Below are 21,319 nucleotides of genomic sequence, written 5' to 3'. Positions count from 1 at the left end.
GATAATTTTTGTATTTCGGGGGCTTAGAGCTTGGAAAAACGATGAGGCTTTCTTTATCGGAAATAAATGAAATGGAGGTTTTAGAAGGCGCTCTCAAATTCTGTAAACCCAGTTATTGTCTAAAGGCAATAGTTCGTAATTAAAAATAATTACTAATTACTTAACTTCAAAATAAAAAATTGCCTGGGGTGAGCCAGTTGGCTGGCAGCTCTCAAATTCTGTAAACCCAGTTATTGTCTAAAGGCAATAGTTCGTAATTAAAAATAATTACTAATTACTTAACTTCAAAATAAAAAATTGCCTGGGGTGAGCCAGTTGGCTGGCAGCTTACAATTGTGGTCTCTATCCTACCTCAAACTAACTGTGAGAAAGGCTTTAATCTTGTTTTGAAAAGAAAAAGATACGTCACATGTATAAAACTTGACTAATTTTACTAATTTTATGGACAATTCAGAGGCCTTTTGTACCCTTCAAGTGATACCATGTTTGTGGCTGACCTTGAGAATGTGTTTACAACCATGCTTCAGTCTAAATTCAAGCAGACAGCTTGTACTCAGTATGCTACTGGCCAAGCAAACCTGCTAACTTGGGTGCTCTGACCACTGTCAAATTGGTGCAGCTGAAATCACTGCTTAACTACCCGCATGCACTTTTTCACAAAATGCATTAACAGCTTCAAAGCACCTGAAGATGAGCAGACGGATGACCGTAATTGTGTAGTCAATATTTTCACAAAACAACTCATTGTTGATGGCTTTTGTCCCATGCACTCAAATAAAATAAAACAGCAGTGGAGAAGCCTTGTGAAGTACCTAAACAAAGGTGTTCTGCCCTCCTCATGTATGTATTTTTGGCATATATGTTTGCATATATGAGATGATGAAAGGATTTTAACACTTGGCTTACAGCGGTGATTTATAACAGATATTGTTGCTGTGAACAGAGAATAATGATGACGCCACAGAATATCGCCGGCTGATTCGTTTCAAAGCGTAGGATTTTTTTTTTTCATGACCACTTTGTCAAAAAAAAATAAAAAAAAATGTAACAGCCTGAAGCTGCCTCACTTTACCATTTGGCAAATTTCCTAACGCTAAGCAGATATCACGCTAAAATGAGCATTCCTGGTTACCAGTGGATAGCGAACAGTGCAGTGTAATATAATCATCATTATTGGCTAAAGGAAAGTTACTGCGGCGTGGTTGGAGAGATGCGAAAACCCGTGCGTGCGCACGATGCCTGGCCACTCTGCTACCAGTCTGCTGCTGACAGCTGAATTGGCTCTGTAATAAAGCGGGCTCTGCAGGGCTCAGAAAAATACCTGTCCCGTACAAATTAATGTGCTGTAATGATACAGTGCGCGATAACTCGTCCCGCATGAGCTGTAGCAGACGCTAGCGAAATAAGAGCGCTTTCACCCTAGTGCAACGGCGAAAACCCGAATAATGTCGAATGAAACGCCTTCTATTATGGGTGGAGGTTCACATACGTCGGCATAGGGAAAAAAATCACCACTTTTACTGAATAGGCGAACAAAAGCATTGGTATTATTTCGCACTATTGCAAGAAAGCATTGAAAAGTCGACTAGAAGATGTTGCAGTGGCGCCATCTGGCGGTGTCAATGAAAAGCGGCGTGCCCGAGAGCCGTCGTTCGCGCCACTAGAAAGTATTCTACAGGGTTTTGAATATTTGGGGGCTGGGATTTAAAACATTCCTATGCAAAATCTACTACACCATTCGAGCTGAAATGACGTTCACAAAGTAGCAAAATATCGTCTACGTTATCTGATGAGTGATTCAACATCAGTACTTGCCTAGATTTTCCGAAATCGAGTAAAAACTGCTCTCAGTGGCGTGCACAATTTTCGCAAAAGAGAGTCGAAAAGCTATTTTGACATGATACGTCATCTTTCGAGCGGTGAGACAAGCTCCATCCCGGTCGTTGGTGCGCTTGCCTCGCTGCCCGACAGACGACGCACCATGTCAAAATAGCTTTTCGACTCTCTTCTGCGAAAATTGTGCATGCCGCCGAGAGCAGTTTTTTCTCGATTTCGGGAAATCTAGGCAGGTACCGATGTTGAATCACTTATCAGATAACGTAGACGATATTTTGCTACTTTGTGAACGTTATTTCAGCTCGAATGGGTAAGTAGATTTTGCATAGGAATTTTTTAAATCCCAGCCCCCAAATATTCAAGACCCTGTAGAAAGAAACGGCCGGTCTCGAGGGAGAGAGCGCTTTGCGCACTCTCCCCCGAGACCGGCCGTGGCAGTCATTGCTTCCTGAAGATAACTCAAGGAAGCACTGTTTTAGTGCATTTGTTTCTCAAGGTTTATTGCTTACTTGTTGTGTTTTTAGGAATAATTCATTAATTAGCAATTAGAACTTAGTTTATATTTCTCACCGCGGGGCGTCGCGGCCATCCGTAAACCTTGTTTTTCTAGTTTTTATTCTCTTTCTGAGTCACGTTTATTTATTTCATAGGGCGCCGGTTCCCCTTTTTCTCCAGTTACAAACTCCATTCGTCTATTATGATAGTGTGATAGATATGCCTGGCTGTGCCATCTGTCATTGCATCAACTGTGTTCGTTCCGCCGTTTCCAATGCGGACCCTGAATATTAGCTTTGGGCTCTTATCGCCCTCGCCTAATCGGAGTGCGCGATCGCCTATCATTCTCTGTGAGCGGTGTGTTATCGCAGAAGCGCCCACTATCAGTTGCAGTTTAATCGAAGCAATCTAAGCTCTTCGACTTGCGGTGTGATTTATTCTGGTGGCCAGAGAATAACGACAGTCATCGCCGCACACAACCGATTTTCGTTCGACAGCGCAGAGTCGGTCGTCCGTTTCCCGAAGCCCATCGCTAACAGCTGTCGCGCCGTCAGACGCAGACTGATCCCTGCTGCGGCCTGCAGCACTGCATCGCCGCGGCATTGTTTTCGCGTTTTGCCGCAGGCGTGCAGTGGATGCACTGAGGGGGGTTGCCGCGGGAGTGGTAGCGGTATCAGCGAGGCCCATCAGCGTCAGGTGCTGTGACAACCCGCCCACCTGCGATGTCTCTGTGGAACAGTCCCGGCGGTGGCCGCGATGCCCAAAACTACGGCAGCACACAGCAGTCGTACGGCGGCCCGACACGAGGCACCGGTGGGTTGATCCTCAGTGCACTCGCCGGCTGCTTCACGGCTGCGTGGTGACAGCTTCGGATCCGGGTGTTACAGGATTACCGTTTGTCCGTGAAATAATATTGCTGCACAAAGCTGATCGGGCGTCCGAGTTTTGCAGTTATGGAATCTCAGTGCGATTTGGGTAAATACCTTTTGCAGTCAGACAGTGATCATCTGCGAAGTCGGCCGTCATTATTCTTTGTTGGCTCGAATGGCTGTTGGAGGTTCTTCTAGTGTCACGTTCATCGTTTGGAAGAGCGTCACTCTGCCGCCTTTTTAGTGCGTACAGGTTTGAATAGTTCGGGAAATGTGTTCGATGAATGGACGCTGTAAGTGCATTTGAAATGGGAGCTGCATTCATGTTTCGCAGTTATAAAACTTTGCGCTGATTAATATAACTTCAGCAGTACTATATGTGATACAGTCGTCATCATTCATTAACTTTCCACTAGGTCGTCAGTTTATTTGAGGAAGTTCTCTTTTCCTTTTAAAAGGGATTAGCGTGCACTTGGCAGTTGTTAAACCAAATGTGATCACATCTGTAGTATGCTGCATAATGCACTTCTGTACAGGATGGAAGCTACCATAAGCAATTCTGTTCTCGCAATTGGGTTGTATATATTAGGACTTAGTGAGTTGTGGCCCTGATTGTGAAAAGGAAAATATGTGAGATTCATCCATGAACAATGAGCAAGCAGTGTGAACACCTTAATGCATGCAGGATGAGATTTCATTGCTAGAATATTGCTTTATGCTTGACAAGGGAACACTGAGGTAACAAAAAGCTGAGCTCCTGTGTGCACTTTAAAATGACTAGAATTCCACTCATCCATTCAGTGGTGAAAAAGATTGCAAAATCACCTGTTGCTTACATTACTTGCATAATTATAGAAAGCTAAACGAGCTGTGCAAATTAAATGATTTGAAGAGAGGTAGACGGTGAAGTTTTAAGGAAGCATGAAGTTTGGTTTTCTATGCTTGATATTTTGATCACTTTGTTTTCACTTGTCACCATCAAAAAATGCTAGAGAAATGTCACTTGCTTTGATTGCTGGATTAGTAGGAGTGAAAAATCACTGATGAGTGCAGTCTTTGCACTAATCATAGAGATAGACTCATTCCTGAATAAGTGGTGGTTTTTGATAAGACAGCTCTAATTTTTCCAGCTTAGGTCATTGCAAGTCTGTTACAACAGTATGAAGGGGCTTTTTGCAGAGCACTGTCATAATTGCAACTTCTTTTTTTTTTTTGGCCAGATTTCACCATCAGTAATGGGTGGCAAAATGTGGCCAGTAGTGTTCGAAACTTAGGAAGCACCATTTGGGAAGATATTCTATCCTTCAATGCATCTGTCAGTTCTCAGTTCTACACTGCATGCATAATGCTGCAAGATGAAAAAGCAACCTTAGTTAGGCTGGCCGGGGTACTTCAATCATGTGCGAGAATATGTATTGAAATGTTGATCACTAAATAGTTTGCACATCAGTGAAACCTGGCTGTGAATTGCGGTGACACCTCTATTCTGAGCGTTCTAAGCTGTTTTTGTCTACTTCATTGGTGGCTGTTGTGGAACGAATAGGTAGTTCTGCCATATTACAAGAGGGCAATGAAAATGTCTTTGTGCTGGTGCTTAAGCCCTAGTTAAATGCTTAGTTCAATGTGCCTTTATATAATGGCTGTTACACCAGGTGATAAAGGTGCACCGCTTCCTTGGAGAGGGCCCTTTCAGTGTGGCAAAGCAGTAGTACTGATGTCACTTGAACAACCTTAGTAAGGCGTGTCCAGCTTACATTTGGTATTGCAGTTTTGCAGGATTATTTTGGGCATTTTGTTACTGACAAATGTAGCAAGCTAAGGGTCCATCAATGCTTAGCTTTTTGAATGTAGTGTGAAATACTGGGGCTAGTGAGTAATCTCTTCATTTCCCTTAATTTGCATTTCAGCATCTTTGATGCCATGGATGAGCTGTTGGATGGCATATGAAGGACATCTGCGAAGGCAGCTGTGCTTTCATAGTTTAGTGGGCTGACAGTGCCAGAAACTCAAGAAAGTGCAGCATTTGAATTCAAAGAGGATGTTTATTTTGCTCCTGATTAGGTTTCAGCTGTAGGGAAACAAAGTAGAACAGCTTTCTTGTGCTTTTTAAGGGCTGGCTGGACCCCCTTTGGCTTTGTTACTTAAGAAACTTCTATTTCTAGCAACCTAATATGTATTGGGGACCTGAAATATAGCAGTTTTTATGCCAAAAAGAACGAAAAAATCAAATTCCATGTTCTGATGAAAGCACTGTAGCTCAGGTGGTCTTCTCCTTGCTTTCCGAGACTTGGTTTCCCTGCTTTACTGATGTAACAAATTTTCCATTTTGCTACTTCTGTTTCATTCCTTGATGATTTAGTGATGATTTAGTGAAGCTGCATGTCTCTGAACATGTAGCGAATGTTTGAAGGTAGCAAGAGAGCAGGTTTCTGGTAAACATACACTCATGGTGCAACTCACAAAGATAGGTTGAGAAGGCTAGAAGTGGCCACAGCACTGCTTTGCAGTCGACTGTGTTTCATTTGTAGTCTTTAGGCTGGGTTAAAGGCTTGCCCACGCCTTAGTGCATCTGCTGCTGCTTTCATTGCTTTTATAATGCATTGCGCTGAGAAGTGCTAGAGAATTTCAAGAGCTGTTGGTGTTTCATGTGCTTTTTTTATTTTTTCCTTTCTGGGTTCCAGATACATCGCAGCGGTACCACCAGCTGTGTGATAACATCAGTTCGAGCATATTTTCCATCAACAATGCAAGTAAGTAAATGCAAAACTCTCCTTCTTAATGCGCTCTTGACAGGTAAAAGTTTTCAGCTACTGGGGAAATGGGAGGACCAGACTACCAGGATTCTTCCTGGAGTGTGTAGTCGTGAATGAGGAGACATCTGCATTTCTTGTGTTTCATTCAGGCACTTGGACCGTCTGCTTAAGGTCACTAGATTGAGATGGCCTTGACTTCAAAACAAAAGTGGGGTGGCTAGTTTTCTCTTTATGAAATGCAAACTTGGAATGAAGACGTAGACAGGGCCTTTTATTTAATGGTGTCTATTACGTCAGCAGAATATCCCGGAGAAATTCTGCTAGCAGTCAGCTCACATTGGTTATAGAGGGTCATGTGACATTCTCCCATCACAACGGCACTGTCTGATTTTTTCCCCACTCTCACGGCTGTCTTTCGGTAAGATAAGTGCTCCGAACGGTCTACGCTGGATAGAAGGCAGTGTTGATATCGGAGTACTACTGTTTAGACAACATGCGAGTGGCAAACAAGGGATGCATCTGGGTGATATTTCCTGGGTGATTTTTGAGGTTGAGGCTTTGAGGTTGTAGTGGGCTTCAAATCAGTTCCTACCGATTGGGGTTTGTGGCGTGGGCTGTCATCGTAGAGTACTTGGGCATTCTTACTCTGGATGACCCTCCAAACTGAGAGTAACACTGTGTAGGCTCTTGATTGACTACCGTAGCATCTTGCCAGAAATTTTAGAGAACCGCTAAAGTAACTGTTTTCTGTTTTGGTCACTGAATGTGCCCCTGGCTTATAGTGGAGGCAGTGCAACCGGACGAAGCCAATCTGCAGATCCCCGCACCCCACTTGTGTCTTTAAGCATTCTACTCCTTGTTAGTTGTTGCTCTGTCAAAATTTCAGAGGGAGCTGCATGCTCACAGTCATCAGCACGCTAGTCATTGGATACAGTTCCTGGCACATTGGGCATTCTTCGCAAATCCTTCATGCACCTGACCTTGAACCAAGCTCTGTGTTGCGAGCAACCTCTTTCACGATTGCACACCTACTGACGATTGCAGTGAAAAAAAAAAAAAAAAAAAAAAACTCGCATAATGTCAGGCTTACTTGCTGTTGTTTAGTGGGAAGTTGTCAGTGATGGAAAGCAGTGTAGACGAGTTCTATGCAGGCTTGCTTGTTGAGGCCTGTAGTAATCCAGGCCTGTTGTCTCGTGGGCTTAACTGGTGCCGACTTAGCTCTAATGAAGTCAGCTCTCTACAGCCCTGACAGGCACTAGAGCAGCGACACACCAATGTTTGTTTTGGCATTTATCAGCTGTTATATTGTACAGTAGCTGCAATTGACCGGTGCACACCTGTGGGGCAGAAACATGGAGGCTAATGAAAAGGGTTCAACCTTAAATGACGACACCGCAGAGAGCTATGCTAAGAGACGGGAGGCATGCTCAGCAGGAACAAACACTAGTTGCTGATATTCTATTCGACATCGCTGATGGTCGTTGAGAGTAACAGACTGGAATCCAAGCGAAGGAAAGTGTACCAAAGGGCAGCAGAGGGGCTTGCAAATGCGGATGAAATTAGGATGTTTGCAGGGATCAGTCAGCCCCAGCAAGCACAGGACAGAGTTATTAGAGCACTAATGTGGGAGAGCCTTATGTCTTGCAGTGCATTGTGTAACTAATGGTAATCATATTCAATTTTCTGTGTTCTTTTCTCTCAACCTTCTCGCAGGAAAATTTGTAGCCATAGTAATATGGAGCTTACCTCGGTCATAGTGAATATTAGGAAGCACCTCATGCATATGTAAGCACGTGCTGACGTGTTTACACACAAATACAAGTCACAGTTATGTCTTCTCTGGAAAGCATGCTAAAACTTAGAGATCCAGAAGCATGCTGTGTAATATTTCGGCCACATAGTACTTTTTAGCATGCACGGGGCCAAAAAGGAGGAAAAGATGGGGGGCAAAATGCATTTATTGTGAGAAAGGATATTTTTCTTTTCACCCCAGAAGGTAACAGGCCACTCGTGTGTCCAACCTATGGTGCCCTCACAGAAAAACAACAGCTTGCATTGTTGCAGTTTGCTTGTTAACATGGTTTGCAGGGCCAATGCCAATGCCTTTTTTTGATTTGTTTCATTTGTTGTTTCTTTCCTGCCTCCAAAACTGTGTTGTCAGGGGTACTGGCTTTGTCATTAGAAGTCAGTGGTTACTCAATGCAAGCGAATGTCAGTTTCTCTTAATTTCCCTTTGTTGTGGTTCAGGTTACTCTTTGTAATCTTTCTTTAGAGCATGGTGAATACCAGAACAGGTATTCTTGGGAACCCATTGTATTCTGCCGTACTTTTGCTTGAATGCATGCTTTAACGATAATCATAGTGGTTTGTGAGTAGCCTTTGGTTTGCGAAGCAGCTTTTGCTTTACTAACATGATTTTGCTATATCTATAACATACTTATTTGAGCTTAGGTCACTTCGGAAAGTTATCAAAAAGGTCTGTTTTAATAGAATTTTCTGAGGAGTGTGATCTAGCCTTGCTGTTCGGGATGCCTTTGCTGACTTTAAGAAAAAGCTTAGTTTCATTGATGTCTGTGATCTTTTTATTTGCAGCTGCAACACTTGAGCGTGCCTCGAAACAGCTGGGGACGCAAGCGGACACAGATGCCTTCAGAGAAAAACTGTGAGCTGCACTTTCTTTTGTTTCCAGTTGACTCGGATGGTGCAAAACTATATTCGGAATGCATGTCTAACTCATACCCCGGAATCCTTTGTACCCACTTGTGATGAAGTGAACGCTACAAACCAATGCTCAGTTACCAGGGAGTAATGCTCTTGGAAAATGGATCTTTGACACCCACCCTGTGTTGATGAAGAATGCCTTCAGCCATGGTGCTGTCTATCCAGAGCTTTCCTTATTCCATAAAATGAGCTCATTGTCATCAAACCTTACTTTTGGCTAGCAGTCTAATCATTGTTTCTTCTTTTTCCTTTTTGGTAAGGCTTGAAGTGCCATGTCCGATCGCTTAGTTTGCTGAAACATTATGCTGGCTTTTCTGATGTGGCATGCTTGATGGCTTCCAAAAGCAGTAACTTGAAGAAGTTTGCAGTACAGCAACCTCGCTGTGCCATACTCCTAAAAATTGGGAGAATTGTGCCAGACTGCTCCGCACTCTCAGCTCTCAAATGCGAGGGAAGCGCAAGTGTGTATAAAATAAGACAGGACTGGCTCACATTAAGGGAAGAATCAAAGAGGCTTTAATGCGATTTTCAAAGAAAAATTTCACCACATTTCAGCTACTGCACTCACGAGTATATGCACAGTAAGCATTGCTTCACATATTTCTCAAGATGCTTTATATTTAATTACATTGTGTAAAGATGTCTCTAATATGCACTTCTGTGCCAGTAATGACATACTTAGTGGTGTAGCACTGTTTGCATAATGCTCTAACTTTTCCAGCATTGTGTGGCAACTTGGAAGATATATGCTCCAGACGAAAAACTTACGTCCTACTGACTGTTCCTAAATTGGAGGTACCTTTGTAGTAAAATGCAGCCTATATGTAACTAAAAACTCATTAGTTGGGTTCTGATTGTCCACTTTTACTACTACAGTTGAACCCCTCAATAACGAAAAGAATGAAATTCTCGCTACAACGAATAAATCTGGTGGCCCTGGCGAACGCCCATAGAGCTCAATCCATTTGCCCCTTCTCAAAAGCGAAGAGTTTAAAGAAGTCCCGCATTAACGAAAATTTGAGGAAGTGAGCTAAGGTGTTATTGGCCCATGAGTCAATTGAGAACACAGAAATAGGAATTGCAGCAGCACACTTATCCAACAAGCAGTGGCGCAGCCATTGCTGTTTACATTTGGTTGGTGAAATGATGATAACTATTTATTATTTTTTTTTTTTGCTGAAAAAGGCTTCTTCTGTTGTCCACAACACAGGAATGTAACCCTTCCATCACGTGAAACCACCACCAGCTGCAAACATTGCCCATGCCACCGCTCCGCTGCCACGAAACGCGACTTCGCCGTCTGCCACATGTACGCTGTGATCGATCACACGTCTTGCTCTGTCGAAAAGATGCCGCTACCAGTTAAGAAGCGCAAGTTTCTGCCAGTCATTGCGGAAGCTGCGAAAAGCAGAAAGAAGTCAGATATTGCGGAGAAGTTCGGCATTCCATGCAGCTTCCTTTCTACAATTCTAAAATTCAAAACCAGCATCATGACGGCACTTCAGAATGGCACAAGCGCGCAGCACAGGACTGTGCCAACGCCGGTTTATGAAGATGTTGACAAGTATTCCAGTGGTTTCTCGATAAGAGAGCGAACAAGTTACCGTTGTCTGGAAGTCTTGCACAGCAGAGGGCTGTTGACTTCGTGTGCATTCTGGGACACAACAGCTTTAAGGCGAGTGCCGGATGGCTAAGCCGATTCAAAGCATGGCATGGCATCGTCGCTAAGGTGTTGTCAGGAGAGTCAGCGAGCATCGACGTTGAAACAGCTTCACCCTGGATGCAGGAAAGCTACGAAGACATTGTGAGTGAATACGAGCCCTCCAACATTTATAATGCAGACGAGACCGGATGTTTTAATGAAATGTTGCTGTTAAAAATGAAAATGCTCGAGCGGGGGGGGGGGGGGGGGGGGGGCAAAAATGATGTGGCGGCAAGGTGAGCAAAATGCGGGTGATCCTTTTGTGTTCAGACATGGATGGCTCGGTGGTTCGGACAAGCGTCATCCCCTCATAATCAGCCAGAGCAAAAAGCCGCAGTGCTTTAAAGGTAACCGAAGACTGCCAGTCGAATACACTTCCAATACGAATGACGCGCGCAATATTCTCCAACTGGCTGGAAGCTTTTGATGTGGATATCCGCAAGCAGAGCAGATGCAACTGCTTGTTTTTGGAAAATGGCAGTGCCCACTACAACAAAGATGTCCTGATGAACGTCCGCGTGATTATTCCCCCCAAAACTGCACGTCTGTTATCCAGCCTCTAGACCGAGGGGTCATTAAGAGCCTGAAGTCGGCATATTGGAGTAGGTTTATTCGGCGAAGCGGCCTACGGTGATCGATCTGTTCATGGCACTGGAAATGTATGCCTCACCCTGGACCATTACGTCGGCCATCTCATTGACAACTGCTTCAGGCACGCCGGTTTCGCTGCTGGTCAGCATGCCTCGGCAGCTTTGCCAAAGTTGGAAGCGAGTGTGCCCGAAGGAGATGAGAGCGATGACGGGGATGGCGAAAGCGAAGCACAAGAACAACAAGCAAGCTCACAACGTGCTTGATGCTTTCGATGTTGTAAGGAATTACCTTGGTGTCCACAACAACAACGAAGCCATTAAAAGCTTGTCAGCCTGCGAGGCGCAGAACATGAGACTCATGCACAACATACAAAGCAGAGCAAAATAAGTGATATTTTCATTAAATTTGGTTCTCTTAACTAATGGGTTTGCTTATTTGTACATTTTCAAGGCATCGAAATTCTTGAGATAACGGAAAAAATTTTGTTCCCGGGCAGTTTCGTTATTGCGTAGTTCGACTGTACTGCTGTTCGCAGCTCATTGTGTACCTTAAAGAGTACGCCCCAAGGTTTGGTATCATGGCTTTTCTGGCCAACTTGAAGAACTCCCTTTTTGCTCTTTTTCTGAAAAAAAAAAAAGTGCTGGTACCAAGAGCAAAGTTAAAATCATGGTCTCCGCAAACAGCTTTGTTCTGTTGTGTATAAGCTTGACGTCTGCCTGCCACACAAAGCACCTGTACCCAGCAGCCATTTATTTATCATACCCTCAGGGTGCAAACAAACATTACAGAGGGGAATGGTGGATGCCAGGCACATAGAATATAATGAAAAAATTTTTATGTAATGTACACCAAAGTAAGCGCGTGTAAAATGAATGGAAATAACTGAAAGGTACTAAATGTATTTTCTAAAATGTGGCATAGGCGTAAAAAAAAATTATAGCACTGCAGAATCTGCATTGGAGTAATGCAAAAGCACGGATGCTGCTGTTGGCTGCTTCTGCTTGCTTCTAGTTACCTAATTCACTTCTTGTTTACCCATTTTAGTTTTCGATACTTTCAAATTGCACGCCAATTCTTTCCTATGCCCTTTTTCGGCTCTACTTCTGGTTGCATGATGTCGCATCCTTGACGTCACCTTAATTGACGGATATTGTTACGGCGCATGCCGAGGAGCGCTGCGCCAGAAAAAGAAGAGGCACGGGACGAGCGCGGGACGAGCGCGAGACGAGCGCGAGACGAGCGTATGGTGCCAGCGCGAGGGTTAGAGAACAAAAGAAGAACGCCGGGGCAAGTGGTGTTTGCCTGGTGTCCTCCATTCTTTTGTGTCTATCTCTAGGCGGGCACAGCGTCCCACAACATTTTGGTGTCAGAAGTGGGATCATGCCGCTCACCCGCTCCCAAATCAAGGACCCGACGTGCCAGACGACAGGACTCTGCCACCAGGCGATGGCGCCGACGACGCAGCGGCTGGCGCAGCTAGACCTAGACGCTCAGAGGGGCTCGGTCCTTCGCAGCAGCTGGATGGCGGTATTGAGCTCCTGGATATAGTTACTCGGCGGATGGACGCATGGGAGGCCCGTCTGACTGCCCAGGCTGTGGAGATGGAAGCTCTCCGGCGCGACTTCCGTCGCCTTGGGCCAGCCGAGCCGAACACAGGTCATGAGTCTTTAGGCGTCACTGCCACCGCTGCCTCTAGCCCTGCCGTCGCTGGGCCTGCTGTCGTAGCCGCCAATAACGTGCTCGGCGCGGGTACATCATTGGACATAGTGGAATTGCCCACGTTTGACGGCGCTATCTCGTGGGATGCTGTGGATGCACCACTGGCAACCACCCGTGTTGTTGCCAGTGGTGCCAGCAACACTGCAGTCGCAAGTCTTGCGCGGCCTACACGACGCTCCCACAGCTGGTCACCTTTGTCGCGGCAAGACCTACGCACGAGTGTTGGAGCACTTTTGGTGGCCTAATATGTCCAGAGACGTCAAGGAACATGTTGCGTCCTGCCAGACGTGCCAATACCAGAAATCATCCACACGAATAACCAAGCCACCCCCGCAGGCATTTTCGCCGCCGAGTTCACCTTTCGAACTGGTTGGACTGGACCATTTGGGCCCATTCCCGAAGACGCCTGCCGGGAACGTATATTCTGGTTGCGATCGACTATACTTTTCCTAGTGGGTCGAAGCACTGCCCGTTCCAGACACCTCTTCCGCTGATGCCGCTTTGTTTGTGGAACAGCATCTCGTTCTTCGGCATGGTGTGCCCCGACGCCTCATCACGGACCGTGGGAGCTGCTTTATGTCCCATGAATTTGAGCGAGCCCTCCGCTCCTTCGGCATTGCGCATTCCACTACATCCGTCAATCATCCCCAGTGCAGTGGCCTCGTGGAGCGTGTTAACCGCACCCTCACGGATATACTCGCCTCCTACTTGGCTCCGTCCCACAGAATTTGGGATCGTGTTGTTTCTGCGGCAGCTTTTGCACTCAACACTGCGAGGCAAGAAACAACGCATGTCACGCCGTTCTCAGTCGTCTATGGCAGAACACCCTTCATCCCTCTCGACGCGCAGTTGGGCCTTCCCCATCAGACTGCGCCACCAACTGAATCCGCCCAACAACTTCGTTACGCCCGCCTCGACGCTCAGCGCAACCTTCTCACGGCTCATACACGTGTGCGAGTGGCCAATGCGGCAGCACCACCACTTCCCTCCTTCCGCTCCGGTGACTTGGTCCTCGTTCGCCGCACCATCCGCGCGACTGGCCGTGCCACGAAGCTCATGCCCCGATACCGCGGCCCTTACCGTGTCGTTGAAAGGCTCGGCCCCGTGACATACCGCCTCGAAGACCTCCCCGAGCATCGACCATGCGGTGTGCACCACATTTTCCCAGAGCATGTGTCAAACATGAAGCGATATGTCAGCGGCGCCAGCATTGACTCCAACTTAGATACCGGGTCATCACCACTACTGTCGTCGCCTGCTGCCTCATTGCCTTCCCCACGAAATGCCGCCCCATAAGTGGAGTGCCTGCAGCAGCTCACCGACACTTTTTCACTTTTTCTTCCCCCCCCCCGATGGAAAAAGATGTTACGGCGCGCGCCGAGGAGTGCTTCGCCAGAAAAAGAAGAGGCGCGGGACGGGCGCGAGACGAGCGCGCGGCGCCAGCGCGAGGGTTAGAGAACAAATGAAAAGCGCCGGGGCAAGTGGTGTTTGCCTGGTGTCCTCCGTTCTGTGTCTATCTCTAGGCGGGCACAGCGTCTCACAACAATATAGTGAACTATTTTAGTATTTGATACATTCAAATGTGGCGCCAAGCCATTCGCTAATGAGACCATTTTTGCCTTTACTGTTTGAATTTTTGCCTCTAATTAATTACCTCATTACCTTATTGGCCTAATTATTACTTCGGACATGATACGTCGCCCTCTATCGATTGACACCACTCAATAACCTCTACCATTGCTCAATTACTCAACTGCTGCGGACAACTTTTACATTTTTGCCTGTAATTAATTACCTAAATAACTTATTGCCTTAATTATTTTCTCGGCAGCAACATTACGTCGGCTTCTGTCGATTGTTACCACTCATTAACCTCTACCTCTTACTCGCAGCTGCTGCGGACACGATTTTGCAGACGCGGTTTGCGGACAGAAATCTGTGAGCATAGCGAAGTAACGCTTTCGCTTTAAAAGATTACAATGCAGGATAGGAATGAACAAACAATTTAATGAAATTCGGAGCAGGTATTTTTGTTAGTCTTGCACACAGGTTATTCTGATCATTATAGGCCCAGACAGAAGTGAGTAAAAACATTAAACTGTTTTTGAGGGTGGAATATTCACCTTTTGACCGTGTTTGTGACAAAATGAAGTGTATAGTGCATGATGGTTGAACTTAATGTGAGCACAGAGTTGAGTTATGGTAGTATACCTTATGAGAAAGAGACAGGCGAGGTCCCTTTCTTCAAATCAATAAGATGCTTTCACCCACTTTGGTAACACTATTTTAATAGTTGCTTTATTTCCTCTGATATCCTTTAATAATTGTTTAAGATCTCTCGAAGTTTGTTGCATTTTGCCAGGCAGTAAGGCCAATAGCAACCAAGGCTTAACGTAGGGAAGGAGCACCTGCCAGCTTATGTACAACTTAGGTACCTCTTTGCATGCATGCATGCATGCATACAAAGTATGGTGCATATGATGTGGTCACTTGTGGCTTCGAGCTGTATTTTGCATTCCATAGAATCTCGATGATGTGATAGCCATTGATATGAATTTGTAAAGCTTCCTGGCCAGACATTGAAAACCTTGCATGGTGTAAATATATTTTGCGGCTCTTTGAGATTTGTATCAAGATATTAATCGGCGATAATATTATCTTTACGCCAGCTGAAACACTTCGCTGACTTGGTGAATTCTGCTTTTTGTGACTTGTGCGCAGCCACATGACACAGCAGAATGCCAACCTCACCATCAAGAGCACCACGTCAGCACTGCAAGACCTGGGTGCACTCGTGACTCAGGGGGACAAGGTGAGGCGACTGGAGAACTTTGTGAGCCTCATCTGCGGCAGATATGGCTAGTTCATGCTGTTGAAATTTCCGCCTGCCCGAGAACAGAGGACTGCAAAGCTGTAGCGCTGGTTGTGAGCTACCAGCTAGTTCTTATTTCGGGGGCCAGTGTGACATTGTACTCGATTGAAAAGCACGCGACTTTTAACACTGCTACTGAGATATAAGCTATCAAGTTTGAAGTAAACTTTGGCTTGGCTGTATCTTGCTCTTCTGATTGGTGCTTTCATATGGCACTGCTAGAGTGCTTGGCTTTCACTCACACTAGTTTCATCTTGTGCACATTCAGAGCGCACGTGGGACAAAATAGGCGAGGAAATATGGGCACTCTATTTTGCTTTTGATTCTTGAGAAATAATTTGGAAGAAATTTGTGTCAAGCTGTCAAAAGCACATAGAGTTCTATTCAAATTCTTCGTTTAGAGAGAAAGCTACGCACGTGTTTGATGTAAGGTCACCATTTATAAATTGTTCATCACAGTGATGGGCTGATTTCTTCTTCACTTCCTCTCAGAATACCTTTGCTGAAAAACTAATCCTACTGGTTTCAAATTGACTAGAACACAGACAAGGCTTTGTAAACATTTTTTTCTCGGGCATTTGTTGAGATCACATTTACAACATCGCCATCTTGATACACTGGTCAGCGTTCAGACGCGTTACACAGGCTCGCACACACTGGTTGTTGAAGATCAGAACTAAGAGTGCAATGATGGAAACACTGGTAAGGTTGTATGAATTCTCGAAGTGCATACTTACATGAACATAATGTCAGTATGTAAATTATTTTTACCATAATTGTTTGTTGGGCTTTGTTCTCGTTACCATAATGCACCCTGTTTAACAAAACGGATGCATTTTTGTGCCAGTGGAGGCTTGCTTTGAGTGCATATATTTTGATTGGCAGAGTGTGGTTGTTTTCAGTATAGTGCTTCTTGTCTAATGTGCTTAAAGAAACACCCAAAAGTGCAGTATATTTTAAATACGGAGAACCGTCACCAAGGGATTTTTTTGACCATATGGGACCTGAAAAATGGTCCAAATTAACCGAACAGTCTAAAGAATTCATGAATTTAGGTAAGCTTATTTTGTTACTTAAAGACCAGCTCGAAAATTTGCAATGGCCGTTACCTGCATCCCATTTGTAAGGACTTATATTGTACTATATTTGAGCCGTCATTTTTCATGATTTTTACCACGTCTCATCACTGCAAGTCATGCTGTAAATGCATCGCTTTTTGTTGGCCACATTTATGGTAGCAGCAAACATGGTATCAACTCAAGGGGCTGTGGTGGGGAAGAATTAGCCAAGCCTATCCAAAAGCCAGGCTATCTGAGTGACTCCATGTAAATTCAGGGTGGCGCCTTTCATGGCAGCGAAAAGTCGATTGTTCTGACTGTGATGTTTGCTGCTTGCTCCCTTCTTCTTTAGAATGAAAAGAAAAAAAAAGAATTTTTGGTCTAAAAACAACTGCTACAGTACTACTGGCACTTACTGTTGTTTGAAAAAACAATCTTATGCGAAATACTGGAAGTTCATAACAGTTCCTCTACTTAGCCTGAGATGTCTTGAAAATCTGAATTCTTTGAGTTCGAAAAATTGGTCGGGTACTGTAATTGCTCATTAGCGTTCATCCAAGTGCACCCATATTGCTACAAAGGAGAACTGTGAAGCGTTCGATTTTGCAGGTTGAGGTCATCGCTGTTGGAATTTTTCGTTCTGACTGGAAGGATCAGCAAGATGTATGAGCAATGCTAGATTGATTATTCAACAACCTTTCCTCTACTGCCTTCCAGAACTGGTCAGCAGTGTGATTTTTGAGGAGTTTGTGGATAGACTTATCAAAACTAATTTGAATATGAATAGTGCACCTAAAAATTTACCATCGATTGCGTTACTTCCTAATGCGAAATTTGAGCGCAGCTCACCGGCTGCTTCACCTTTTCGATAGATTGAGGTAAATATTTTGAGCAAGACATGTATGTACAATTACAGACAAATATTTTATTTTTCACACATTCCTTCAAGAAACACTCCACTAACAGTTCCTGACTGTCATGAAGGAAGCTTTGTGGTCGTAGAAATGAAGAGAGCAATTACTTTATCGGAGGTTGTGGGAGGCAGCTCGTGGGCCCATAGGAATGTTGCGCTGCATAGAGATAGCGACTGACTGATGTCGCTGATGCCGCTGGCAAGTCAAGACAACGTAGCTCTGCATTTCAGCTTGAGATGCACCCACTGTGATCCGCTGATAGCGGGCCGGCGCTTCGGCAACCGGAGAACACCAACGCCGCCACGCAGGAAGAGGGGGTGGGGTACACGCAGTGGTGAACTGTGGTGGCAGCAGTGCGCGCAGCAATCTGAGAATTCGCGCGGTCACCGCCACAGAGAAAAAAAGGGGAGGGGGGGAGAGCGCTGCCCCAGCTGTGAAGCTGGTTACAAGGGACAACACCGATGGCGATGACGACGCGAAACACAGGAACGGCGCCAAAGAGCTGCACTTTAAAACTAAACTGATTGGGAATGGAATAGGTAAAGAAGCAAATCAGATACACAATCACAAATACTTGGCCGGTGTCACAGAGCCTTCGCTGCTGTGGTGCAGGCTGGTACATGCAGTTACTGGGTGCTCCAGGTATTTGGGTTGCCTGCACGCCACGTTTGCAAATATAATTATAAGTTCGTGTGGAACAATTGTACAATGGGCGGATTTACATTTCACGTTCCTATATGCTATAACAGCATACGGAAGACAGGCTTCGGGCTTTATGCTAAAGCTCAAATGCTTCCACAGATGTGGATTCATTGGATTAACAGAGCCATACAGAATGGCATGTAAGACAGCTTCTTACAGTGCCTGGCACCTCAATTCTGATTTCTGGTGGCTGTGTTTCCTTTTTTCCTGTGCATACGGCTTATATCTGATTGTTCAGCAAGAATGAAGGCTAAAGTCTTATCACGGCTGCTCGCATTGAAGGACGTTCATATTCCCATGCATGAAGATGGTCCACTTGCCACTCGCTGCGCAGTTGAAGAATTAAAAGCATGACTGCATCATTCGCATCGACATAAATATTGGGCCCCCCGTTGTGTGACGCCCAGAAATGGAGACAAGAGAAGATTAGGTCGATGAAGAAGCGGCTCGACGCTCGTCTTGCGTCAACTGAAACCTCGCTTGTAACGATATGTCGAACCTAGATATAACTGTTACCAAATATTAGTTGTGTGTGAAACCGTGGTAAACACCATTAGGGCACGAAGGCTTGGTGGTCCATTTCAAAACTGTCTCCAACCACTTGGTATTCCTGCGATGGCCGTTTTCAAGTGAGCATAATGTTACTGTTCGAAATGCACACATGCGAAAATGGCACTGCAAAAACTTATTTATACAAAGCTCAAATTGATACGATACTCAGCTCATAATTAACAACAGAAATGTAACCGCTGCAGCAGGCGATTTGAACGTTCACCTTGCTTGAATGAGTCAGTGCAGTTTTGTAAAACACTGACATGACGAGTTTTTCTTGGCGAAGTTTGTGTGTTCTCAATGAGCAGGGATTGCTGTGGTGCAGTTCCGTGTGTGGCTGGCCAGCTGACTAACTGCAACTAGCAGGCCAGCATTGCAACTTCTGAAAAACTGGAAGGCAGATCAGTGGAATCAGTCTGCTGTGGCAGTATGCTGTGCAGTAGTGGGTCTCTAAACACTTACTTAAAAGAAAAAAACTGGTGCTTTTTTTACGCCAGTTAGTCGAAAACTTCCGAACACACCGAAGTGGGCTTGAACAATTTCGCCTGCGCTATTCGATTTGCTGAGTGTATTGACCAGTGGGATATTGGATTTGCTGTAAGAAAATTTCCAATATTTTCACACTTCTAGTAGTGTAATCACTTACTTTGTTTACTGAAAGTGATTATCTTAAAAAAATCTAGAGCAGGGAGGCTCCTAGATTGCTTATCTTCACCGTTGAGTATGAAGTGACACTCACAGCTGTGCTGTGTCTGTCTCTCCCATCATTAAAGTCTGGCAGCGCTCTTGGATGCTGTAAATAGTTAATGTAGCCAAGAAATTTGTTTAGTGATTTGATTGGATCAGCATAAATAATTAGACTATCTAGATTGAGAGTTGTTTGTAAAACAAGGACGCATTGCAAAAGCAAAGTTTGATGCACTGTTTTGAGTTAGCGTATGATTGCTTTCATTAGTGTTCATCTTAGCATAATGGTGTGCAGGGATTGGTGCAGTTTCGGTTTTCGAAGAATTCATTTTATATCTCCTTTTAAGGTGATATTAGTGAAATCAGCTTTTATTTTAAAATTAATTGTGTCAATGTGAGCAATAGTTTTTTGTGGCAATCATTTCTGGGATCGCAAAGCAAGTGTGCTAATAGTGCAATTTTGTTGAAGTTTCTTATTCTCGTACCTAAAGTGCTTGGTTTAGCTTTTTCCCTTTACAGCCTGTGTGCATTGTATATAATTTCCTATTTTACTACTGTGCAAACGTTCATGTTTGAATGAAATTGACGAGCACTCTTTGGCGTATAATCCATGGCCATCATCATTACAGATTTATGTGTTGTACAGTCACCAACAGTGTTACACTAAAGGACCGGCGGTTCGCGTCGTGCTCTCATGTTACATGTTTATTCTTGCAGCTGTTATTGATTAATTTGCATTGTTTAAGGTTAATCATTAGACGTACCTCATGAGCAATATGGCACGCTACATTTGAGTGTAGCTTCGGAGTATTCATAACTTCAATTTCTTGAGCATATTCTTCATTTTTTTCATCCAGACGCTGCTCTCCCACTGATCAGCCTACTTGAAGTTTGCAAGAGTTTTTGGTCTTTTTGCTCTCTCTTGTCACAGATTTGTAAGGGCTTATGGTAGTGTAATAAATGGTGGGCACATTTATTAATAAGTGCATTTTTATCATATACTATAGTTGATCATTTTGTGTGCCTAATTGATTGGATCTTTGATTGCTAACCTAACAATTGTTACAATTTACAAAAATGTGTTCTTAATAACTACTTATAACACCTTTTGGTTATACACTACAGTTAGGGGGTGTGTGCATGAGTGAACTGCAGCTTCAAGTGTTACAAATGCCTGTTATCTTTTTGCAGCAACAAAAGCTGCAGTCCAGCCGACTCCGCAGTGAATTCCAGGAGGTGGTCAAGCGGTACAGCAATCTGCAAAAGGTATCATGCTTTCCATATTCTAGCCCCACCGTGCTCGTATGTAAAAATTTGTTGGTGTGTGTGGTTTGTACTGGACCAGTAGTGTGAATTCTGGAAGCTCACCCTGATGGTAGGTGTGTAGCTCAGCATTTTGTATTTTTAGTGTGTGTAGCTTTTCTGCCCTTTCCCATGGAGCAACTTTTTGACACAAGGACGCACATAATGACAGGCATTCGGTGCATTTGTGTGGAATTCATGTGATGGAGGTACGGTGTGTTCACGTGTTCCTTCATCACTCTCTCTCTCCAGATTTCACGAGAGTGCTTTGCGGGCTAGTTGATGTAGCATTGGTCAAAAGCGAACCAGTGCTGACATGGGACAAAAAGAACGAACAACACAGGCACTCGGGCACTGATTTTGAATGAACAGCATAGCATCTATGTTGGTCGTACTTTGCTGAAATTGTGTACGCACCCAGGGACAAGCATTCAGTCCCTTTTTTTCTGGTCATAAACACTGTGGTTTCAAGCGCTGTCAAGAAAAAGAAAAAGTCACTGGTGATGGCCAAAGCTGACAGCTGTGCTGATGTTGCCTTCGATCTCA

At 44.6% G+C, this 21,319-nt stretch overlaps 1 protein-coding gene across 2 annotated transcripts in view; it reads left to right on the top strand.

Annotated features, from left to right (window-relative positions):
* The first annotated feature begins 2,474 nt into the window (after positions 1–2,474).
* The window catches only part of LOC146192204 (syntaxin-7-like), a 51,253-nt gene continuing 32,408 nt past the window's right edge, over positions 2,475–21,319 (top strand). Inside the window, exons 1-5 of one of the 2 annotated variants that reach the window (XM_084602378.1) lie at positions 2,475–3,144; positions 5,882–5,950; positions 8,546–8,615; positions 15,408–15,498; positions 20,663–20,737. In XM_084602378.1, coding sequence (XP_084458504.1) covers positions 3,054–3,144; positions 5,882–5,950; positions 8,546–8,615; positions 15,408–15,498; positions 20,663–20,737 — 396 coding nt within the window. In that variant the 5' untranslated portion in view covers positions 2,475–3,053. The other variant, XM_084602379.1, reaches the window with a different exon arrangement.

This window comes from Amblyomma maculatum, chromosome 4 (genome assembly GCF_055883805.1).
Source record: "Amblyomma maculatum isolate TAMU_Amacu chromosome 4, ASM5588380v1, whole genome shotgun sequence".
Classification (NCBI taxonomy): domain Eukaryota; kingdom Metazoa; phylum Arthropoda; class Arachnida; order Ixodida; family Ixodidae; genus Amblyomma; species Amblyomma maculatum.
Note: the sequence above shows the minus strand (reverse complement) of the source record. Positions and strands in the feature narration are given on the sequence as shown.